Here is a 9,859-nt window from a genome sequence, read left to right as displayed (position 1 = left end):
TAGAATCAGCAAAGAAACTAATTTAACCTTCAGACTCACAGGCTCATCCAGATGCTCTGCATCAAAATCTCTGGGGGTGGGTTCAGAAGACTGAATTCTAAATAAGGACCCCAGGTCACTCAGTGCAGGTGGTCAGAGGAGAAAGCCATCGTGGCCTCCACAGGAAGAGAGAGGAGCACCCCCACAGGGGGGCTTGGGCCTTTTAAGATTCTGATTGTACATTTCAAGGCATTTTATTCACCAAGTAAAATGCTAGACCAAAGTAAAAAAGACTCCTGGAGAGATCAGTGAGGAAGAGGGCCTCCTTCCTCCATGACTTCTGTGTTCTTTCCATCCCAGTTCAGAATGTGGCAAAGTTCACTCATGGATAGTTGTGGTCATTCTGTTGTCATCCTGGTGTGTCGTTGCACCTTTCCAACCCCATTTCCTAAAAACCAAACCAAATTAAAGCAAATGTGGCTCTTTTCTTGGATTGGCTTTAAAAGTACATGCCAACCCAGGGACTCAAACCAACATTGTCCACCAATGATAATGACAGTATAATTCCCAATAGCTAACTAGTGGAAACAACACAAATGTCCATGTACAGATGACTGGATAAAAATAATATGGTATATGCATACAGTGGAATATTAGCCTTAAAATAGAATGAAATTCTGATGCATGCCACTACAAGAATAAATCTGGAGGACATTATGCTAAATGAAACAAGGCAATGTTTCCGCTTGGGTGAAGTACCTAGGGTAGTCAATTTGATCAAGAAAGAAAGTAGGATGGTGGTTGCCAGGGGCTGGGGTTGGGCGGAATGAGGAGCTGTTATTTCATAGAGAAGGAGTTTCCCCCTGGGAAGAAGTAGTACTTCTAGTTGATTGATGGTAGTGATGGCTGCACAACCATGGGAATCAACTGAAAGTCAATGGATTGCATATTTGAAATGGTTAAGAGGTAACTTTTGTTATCTATCTTTTACTACAATAAAAAAGGGACATAACAAGTAAAAGGAGTTGTTGATGTCCTCAAGTGGACTGAGAATCTGTAGGGCTTTTCCACTCTGTTGGAAACTCCCCGAGAACAGATCAAGGTATTTCTGCTATCAATCTGGGGGCGCTCACAGGACTAGAAAAGGGCGTCTTCCAGTGGAACTCTTGCTGCTATGTAACTGGGGTCTGGACTTGTTATATCCCTCACTAGATGAGATGTTCCCATGCTGGATTTCACCCGGGACGGGAGGGAGGAGAAGGGGACCAGGAGTTACCCCAGTGAGTGTGACTGTGCCTGAGCGGGTGGGAAACTGAGGCTCTTGTTGGAATTAGATGTCTCTCCTCCCTAGTCCCGGGAGCCCCACGTGAGCTCGACGTCTTTCCACCCTCAGTTTCATTTCCAGCCTGTGCTCCGAACGCTCAAAAACCTAGAGAGTCCCTTGGGTGTGCCGGCCAGGGCAGCTAGTTGCCCTTTTCCAAGATGGCCGCCGGTGCCTCTGTGACAGGCCTGGTCACGTGTGCAACCTCGCCTATGAGGTCGCCGGGGCCTGGTCGGCGATTGTCCCTTCCCGGGTCCCGTCGGGAGGCGGTGACTGCCCTTGTCAACCTGAGCCTGAGCGATCATGGCAACGGGCTCGGGCGGGGAGCGGTTGGCAGTGGCGGCAGCAGAGGCAGTGGCGGCAGCTTGGTCGCGGGCCTGGGCGGCAGAGCGGCGGCGGCGGCGGTGGCACTGGCACCGGCACCGACCCTGAGCGCCATGCGGCGAGGCAGCTCCAAGAGGGAGCTGGCGGCTCAGTCGGAGGTGGAGGCGGTAGCCGCGGCCAAAGCAGAGACTGAGGCCAACGCGGGGGTGACGGCCGGACAGACCGGCGTGGACTCGGGCGCGGCCGGGGAGCCCGAGAGCAAGGCCGGGGAGCAGCAGTCCCAGGCCCCGGGCCCGGGCCCGGAGCAGCCCTGCGCGGAGGAGGGGGATGCCCGCGTTCCCCCGCGGCGGCCGCCCACGCTGCACGCGCACAAGCCGAAGCCGGCGCGGGACCTCTGTCCACACGGGAAGCCCAGGGTCAAGGGCTCAAGCTGCAGGCGGAGTGTCCGCCGTCCAGAGGAGCAGAGCTCACAGCGGCCAGTCACCGTGGACAGCTCCAAGGCCAGGACCTCCCTGGACGCCTTGAAGATCAGCATCCGCCAGCTCAAGTGGAAGGAGGTGAGGCCCGGCCCCGCTGCGTGGGCACAGGGGGGTGGACAGGACGACTGCAGAGGACCCGGCATGGCTCAGGCCCGGTCGGCAGGCCAGGGCAGAGCGCCTGCCGCGTGCCACGCTGGGAACCCGCTTGTCAGCTGCAAAATGCTCATCCTCTAGGTCAAGTTAGCCACTCCCTCCTTTGGCTCCCCTACACCTCTTTATGTCTCCAGATGTCAGCCTTGGCCTCCTCATGCTTGTTTATAAGTCTGGGGCCAGGGCCTTCTCTGTTTCATTTGTTTAGTGCTTACTATGCAAGTATTGGGGATGGTAAACAGTTTGTAGTCTCCAAGCAGAAAGACCTAGGGTCTCCCTACACCTTGCTACTTAGTTGTGCAGTTGTGAGCAAGTGGACATTCCTCTTTAGACCATTACCTTCTCTGTTAAGTGAGGCCAATGCCAGCAATACCAATCTCATTGTTTTGTTAATATTAGAAGACTTAATGTCTACTGTATAGCACATAAGTATCTTATAAATGTAACTTCTAACACTTTTTCTCTTCCTCCACCACCATCATGATTATCACCACTGTCATCAGAGCAGGCCCTGTGTTTTATGATTCAGAACTTGCCATATGGCAGTTGTCAGTAAGTGGTGGATGAAAGGATGACTAAAGAGATGACTTACTCATCCTTGAACCCATTTTAGACCTGTTGGGGTCTGGGGTAAAGCACCATGACTTTCAGAGTATGCTATTGCAGTTGGCTGATTGAATTAAGCCATTTGCCTTTATTTGAGTCATATGGGCTATTTAATGTGTTTTCAGGAGTGTTAGTATTTTGGTTTAGGACAGTTGAACCAGGAGACTTATACCAATCTATTTAACAGGTTAACAGGTTTGTAGTGGGCAACACAAAGTCTTATGTACTTAGCTTTGTGCCTTGGCTGTGGTAGACTTTCAGTAATGGTTCATGAAGTTGGAGCCTGCAGAGAGATGGCCACAGAGAGGATCAGTGTGATCAGAGGGTGGATGTCTCAGTAGGAAAGACTCATTTAATTTGGAAGAAAGTCAATTATCAGGCAGGGGAGTCTTTCAGGTAGGTAGGGGTCATCACTGGGCAGGTCTGGCTGCAGGTGTCTGGGCCCTAAACCTTGGGACATGCAATTTAGGAGAGGACTTTTATGCCCAGGACACCTAGGGAAAGTAAGGACAGGCTCCTAGTTTGAGAATATCTGGGTTTCTAGACAAGGACCCAGGTCCAGGCGAGAGATAGGAGGGTCAGAAATGTAAAACTGAACTTGTCAGGATCACGGACCTACTAAAGAGTGAATCCAGGGACAGAAACCCAGCCACAGAATCAGGTTAGGCAAACTGGTCCACGCAGGGCCTTTGCTTAGCTTAGCCCTGTGGGAGGCAGACACACAAAATGGGCTAGATCTGTTCATTAGGCCAGATGGGCTCAGCCAACCAGCCCGGGTTTATTTGTTCATTCTGTAAATGCCCACGATGCAGTGCTAAGCTCTGTGCTGGATCCTGGGAGTCACGCTTAACATAAAAACCTTGCCCTCAAGGACCTTAGAGTTCAGTGGGGATATAAAACACAAATAAGACATAATTGTAGTAACCACAGGGCCGTTGTTGCTGCTTCCTGAAATGCTGGTTTCCCGTTATTTGCACAGCTTACTCTGTCACTCTTTCAGACTTCTGATCAAATGCCACCTCCTCCAGCCCTTGCTCTTGTTTATTTTTTCATAGCACCAAACCCTGCCTGACATTGTATTATGTATTATTTGTTGATTGTCTGTTTCCCTCACCAGAATGTAAGCTCCACGAGGGCAGGGGCTTTGTTTTGTTTGCTGCTGTAAATGGAGGTGCTTGGCACATGGAAGTTGCTCAATAAATTTTTGTTGAATGGATGAATACATTATGTGACGAGTGTTTCTCTCTCTCTCTCTGTGTGTGAAGGTGTCAGTACTGTGAGAGGCAGAGGAGGCCACCCGTGAAAGGGCTTCCTGGACGAGGTTAACTGCTGCTGAGTCCTGAGAGCTGGAAACGAGCCAGAGTTATTTAGGGCAGTGGACTTGGGGTCCCTGGTGAAGAGAGTGGTACAGGCGAAGCAGAGGCACATTTGGGACTTGGCATGTAGTTCCGTCTGGCTGGATCACCAGGTGGGAATTGGAATGGTGAAAGATGAGGCTGCAGAAGTGAGCAGGGGCCAGATGCTATGGGATTTGGACTTTTTCTTGGAAGGAAGCCGTGTAAACCACCGTAGGATTTTAAGGTTCTTCCATCCACCAGCTTTGCTACTTCCGGCAAGCGAGTTAAACTCTTAAGGCCTCAATTTGTTTATTCTGTTCAATGCGGGTGGGGAGAGCAAGTTTAGTGGTTCCCAGCCTCTCCAGTGCTGAGGCTTCATAATGATAGTGTTACCCTACATGAGCTTGGTGAGCCCAGTAGGGGGCTGGCGGTTTCCAGAGCCTTAACTGTAACTGCCCCCTCCACCTAGGTCTATCTTCTCCCACTTGGAAAGATATTTTACATAAGTGGAGAAGCTCATTCTAGCACATTTGAACATAACTCAGCAATGAATAGATTTGTGATTGCACACTTAAATGTCTCTCTTTCCAATTAGTCTGTGAGGTCCTGAGGGGAGGGGAGGTGTCTGACTTGTGTCCCTAAAGCACAGCACATTGTAGGTGTTCAAAATGTTCATCAGATGAATGTGGAATACCTGCAGCAGAGCTCATGTGTCATCTGATTCCTTAGAATGGGGAGTTTGAGAAGTGCCAGCTTAGATGAACTTTGAAACTCCTTCCAACTTTAAACAAACATTATAGTATTCTTAGTACCCATTAAAAAGTTGACCATATGACAAGTAATGTAGTAAACCTGCTGCTAACAAGATGGAAACACGTGACCTCCCTGGGCCATGGTTCCCCCATGTGTTGTGGGGTGATGTTGGGCAAGATCGGCTCCAACTCCCAGCACTAATGTTCTCGGAGCAAGAACTTCTACTTGGGGCTGGTGTGCAAGGAATGGAGCAGCAGTGTCCCCTACCTGTCCTGCAGGGCTGGGGAGTCCCTGCTGGCTGGCTTTGGTGGGGCTGGGTGGGTAGCCCAGGTAAGAAATAAGATCACAACCACTAACAGAGTGAAAACTTCATCTCCTCTTGTGGGTGTGTAGTGAGAAGCCGTACAACATGGTCCACTCAACAGGGGGACGCTGAGCCAGCATGTGAAATCAGAAGTCTGTTCAGTTGCTGGGCACAGCCTCCCTTCTGTTTTAAATTTTCTTTATTGTATACATGGAACAGCAATGACAAACACTATGGTGGGACCTTTATTTACCTCTTACTCTATCAGCTGCTGTTCTTAGTGCTCTACATGCAGACAATTATTTGATTCTTCCATAACCCAATAAATTTAAGTGCCTTATTATGTCCATTTTACAGATGAGAAAATTGAGGTTCACAGAGGTTAACTTACCCAAGGTGTATGGCTAGTGAGGGCAGAGCCAACATTTGAAACAGGTATTACATTTGGACCCAGGCTTCAGCCCTGTGCTCTTCCCACTACTCCCTGATGGCTCTCTCTTTATCTGCAGAACCCTGGTAAGGGGCTACAGATACAGGAGCTCCCAGTGTAGAGAGAGGGACAGACCTGCAAACATACAATGACAGTTCCTTCTGGAAGATGAATGGACAAAGGGCTTCCCATGCAAAGCGGCAACAAAGGCAGGAGGGTGGATCTGGTTTTTGATGCAGAATGGGTTGCTTGGCGGTTTCGGGAGCATGTGGACAGTAGAGAGACGAAGAAGCAGCCAGATCAGATTCCAGAGCGCATGGCAGCCGCGCCAAGGAGTCAGCATTGCTGCCGACTGCATTTGCTCACAGACTTCTTGCCATATATAGACCCAGCTTCCCTTGCCCACTCTCCTTCAGTCCCAAATGAACCATGCCACCCTCTGATGATTCATGCAGGACAGATGTAATTCAGCTGTATTCACAGTGTTAAATTTGTTTCTCAAAGGGAAAATTTACAGATGCCAGACTTGTAGATAAGAATAAAGTTATTTTTAAATAGAAAAGTCCTGTGTACAAAGTCACCACTGAAATTGCAATGAGAAAAAGAGTGATGGCTCCTGATTCCTAGTTCAGGCTGCTTGCTCCTATAATTGTACGGTCCTCTTCCAGCCAGGCCCACCTCTCTCCCTGTATCCTGCATAGACACCCTAGAGAATAGATGCCACTGTTGCTGTGAGCTAACCTCCTTGGAGATTAGGTTGTGTGTGCACAGTGGTGCCATGGACACCAGCTTATATGAATGAGGGCTCTGAGGGACTTGATAGTGGGTCCTTTGTTGACAGTTTGCATAAGCCCCTGTCCTGAGGTCTCTGATGGTATGAGTTCTTTGTTTCAGAGACTCCAAATCATGTGTTGTATTCTGGAACTGACTCAGCCTTTCCTCTGACATTGCACAATTACTGTATCATCCCACTTACCAGTTATGCAATATTAATTTATTAATAATATGTGCTCGGCATAGCACTAAGTGCTTAATGCTCACCAAAAATTGTGTTGAGCATCTATTATGGATTATGTTGTTTCATTCTCACAGCTGCCCTCTGAAGCAGATCCTATTATGTCCAATTTATAGATGAGGAAACTGATATTAGAGAGAGGCTGCTAAAGGGCTACCCAAGGACACACAGGTAGCAAGTGGCAGAGCTGTCTGGGGCCTGAGCTTGTAGCCAGTATATAATCTATAGCATCTTCTTTGATAATCCTTTGCTAAAAACCGTCTTGCAAGGAGTTATGCTACATCATCATCATGAACATGATCATCACCATCATCATCATCTTCATTCCCAGGTAATAATTGAAGCAGGTCCAGCAAGTAAGTGTGAGTGAGGGCTCAAGCCTCACGCTCTTTTGCTCGAAAGATTTTTAATAATCCTCCATTTCTTAACCTCATCCCTCATCTGACTCACACCTCTTAAATGACAGAGGAATGACAGGGAGTCACTCAGAGCCAGGAGAGCAGTATTGAAAATAGGGCTTAAAATATGTTGAAATACCCTTGCCCGGCAGAGGGAGCATGCGGTACCATTACCTCCTAAATCCTATCTTGCTGCCACCATGGAGAAAAAGTGACCCCTGTGCCATTTGACCAGGTGAGTTGTGTTATTCCTCTGTGGAACGCAAGCCAGCATTGAATCATCTCTGAATCCTCTGGAAGAAGGAAGAATATAAAATGAAAAATTGGGTGGTTTCACTTTCCTTCCGCTTCTAGTTGCAATGATAGTCATCTTTTTGAATGCCCAGTTTTTTGAAGACAGCATTTTATTTAAGAACAGTTCATACCCTACTCCATAAATATTCTCCTTCAACAGACAGGTTATTTCAATGTCTAATCCACCAGAATTTTTCCTTTGTGAGTTAAACTTGTCATAACACAAAAATCACAATTCACTACCGCTGTTATTTGAACAATGCATGTAATAGTTTCCTGAATCCACGCTAAGTTCTTGAACAGTCTTTTAAAAGACAATAAATTCAAGGGCTGGTGTTCAAGGTCTATAAGTACCACAAATTAATTTGTCTTATCAGGTGTAGTAATTCCTAGAGCTATTTTCTGTGTTATAAAACATAAACTGTGTTGTGCTTCAATTTTGATTACTGTTTTAGATGCTAGTTTTGTATCGGCTAAAGTTGAATACAGAAATTCACTCATATATTTTATTTCTCTTTTAAATCTATTCCCTGAGAAGAACATACCGTAAAAATAATTGACCATTTTAAAGTGCCTTCTGTAAAGGGGAAGTGTTGTTTCCTGGAGTTGGCACAGGCCTTGAAATCAGACAGTTGTGGGTTAAAGTTCTTACCACTAAGCTTGTGTGACCTCTTGTTTGTAGACTGAATGCAGCACCTCCCTAGCCCCAGCTTCTCCAGCTGTAACAATGGGCAGGAGAGAGTGACACTGACCTTGCAGAATGCTTGTGAGATTAAAGGAAGGAATGTAGCACCTTGCCTTAGCCCAGCGGTGGACACACCACTGGTATTCAGTTAATGTTCTTTTCCTTCAGCAGGGTAATCTCAGACAATGGTTATGGGATCTATTTTTCTTTAATGAGAAGAAAAAGGTATTATAGATTTAGAGTCTGCACATAGGTTACTGTTTAACCTGAAGAGATGTGACCAGCTCATTTGACTCATTTAAAAAATACTTTGTGACCTATTCATTCCAGACTATATTTGGACTCTTGGGTCCAAACCCAGAGCCTTCAGAATGCTCTCCCACTGCACTACACCTGCTGCCCCACAGCAGATAACCAAACACGTAAAGATGGTTGTGGGAAGAGGGCCAGCTCCATTTTGGATGAATGTCAACTTGAAGGAGCCTAGGATTAAAAATTTTGAAAGTAGTGCTGATTTAACCTATTTTCTTTAAAAATAAATTATGCTTTTAAAGTTCCATGAATCTAAAGGGATATATTTTTTTAAAGCTTCCATTCTGGACCCGGGGCCTATTGCATGCTTTGGCATATCAATTATATTCATCACCATGGAAAACTCGTTCCAGCTGTTTGAGTGACATCACATCTTAACTCAGGGTTCACAAAATTTAGGTGACTTCACAGGGAGAACTGAGGTGGTGGGACATGAAAGGAAGAGATGTGAATTTCCTGGGTTGATCTCTCTGCTCTTCCCTTCTCAATGATCCTGGAGAAAGCACAGTCACATATCAGTTTGAGTCTTGGCCCTGTGACCTACTGGCTTTGTGACCCTGGCTGAGTTGCGTTACCTCTATGCACCACAGGTTCCTCATCTCTAGAAAGAACATAAAATACTTGTTAGGCTTGTTTTGAGAACCAAGTCACATGTCTTTGAAGCCCGGTACTTTTTTTTTTTGGTACCAGGGATTGACCTCAGGGGCACTCACCCACTGAGCCACATCCCCAGCTCTATTTTGTATTTTATTCAGAGACAGCATCTCACTGAATTGCTTAGTGCCTTGCTGTTGCTGAAGCTGGCTTTGAACTCATGATCCTTCTGCCTCAGCCTCCCAAGCCACTGGGATTACTGATGTGCGCCACTGCACAAGGTACAGTGCTTCAAATAAGAATATGTGTTGGTTTGGCTTTCCCTCTGATGAATTTCTGACAGATTAATTAAGTTTTATACAGAAAAATTGATAATGGGAACAGGCAAATAGACTTGCTATTTCTTTAATTAGTTTGGAAGCACCCCTTCCTTGTGGTTGCTCCTCTGAAGCTGAGTTATGTCCCTTGGATCCCTCCACAAAGGTGGTTATTTTGCTGGAGAGAACAATGATCTTGTTTCTCTCTCCCAGGTGGAGCAACATCTCTCCTCCTGCCTCACGTTGAATCGTGCCTTGCCTTCGCAGCTGCCTCTGCTGCCATTTGTGCGAGTGTTTCTTTCCCTGGGTGTCTGTGAACCATTACCTAGTAATTTTTATAAATGCTTTGTGAGTCCTAGCAGGCATTTTCGGCAGCTCCTTCTCTTCTCCCATCTGCTTCTCTGTCATCTGAATAAAACCTCTCATTCTTAATGAAGCTGGAAGAATAGGACTGTTTATCTCCTGTGCAAGTTTGCCCTGGGTAGAGTTTACTTGTAAGTAAATCCTAGAGTGTGTCTGCCTAGAACTCTGAGGCCAGGTTTTGTGCTTTGAACTCATTGA

At 46.7% G+C, this 9,859-nt stretch overlaps 1 protein-coding gene across 3 annotated transcripts in view; it reads left to right on the top strand.

The window, feature by feature from the left end:
* The first annotated feature begins 1,587 nt into the window (after window positions 1–1,587).
* Ttll11 (tubulin tyrosine ligase like 11) overlaps window positions 1,588–9,859 on the top strand; it is a 239,708-nt gene continuing 231,436 nt past the window's right edge. For all 3 annotated transcript variants that reach the window (XR_009227434.1, XM_058581688.1, XM_058581687.1), the window contains exon 1: window positions 1,588–2,181. Coding sequence is in view for 2 of the 3 variants with exons in the window: in XM_058581688.1 (XP_058437671.1) it covers window positions 1,738–2,181 (444 nt within the window). In the remaining variant the exon portion in view is untranslated. The remainder of the gene's footprint in view (window positions 2,182–9,859) is intronic.

This window comes from Marmota monax, unplaced genomic scaffold (assembly GCF_021218885.2).
Source record: "Marmota monax isolate L192 unplaced genomic scaffold, Marmota_monax_Labrador192_F-V1.1 WCK01_AAM20220418_F8-fsc00020, whole genome shotgun sequence".
NCBI classification, from domain to species: Eukaryota; Metazoa; Chordata; class Mammalia; order Rodentia; family Sciuridae; genus Marmota; species Marmota monax.
The sequence above is the reverse complement of the archived record's forward strand: the minus strand, read 5'-3'. Positions and strand labels throughout refer to the sequence as shown.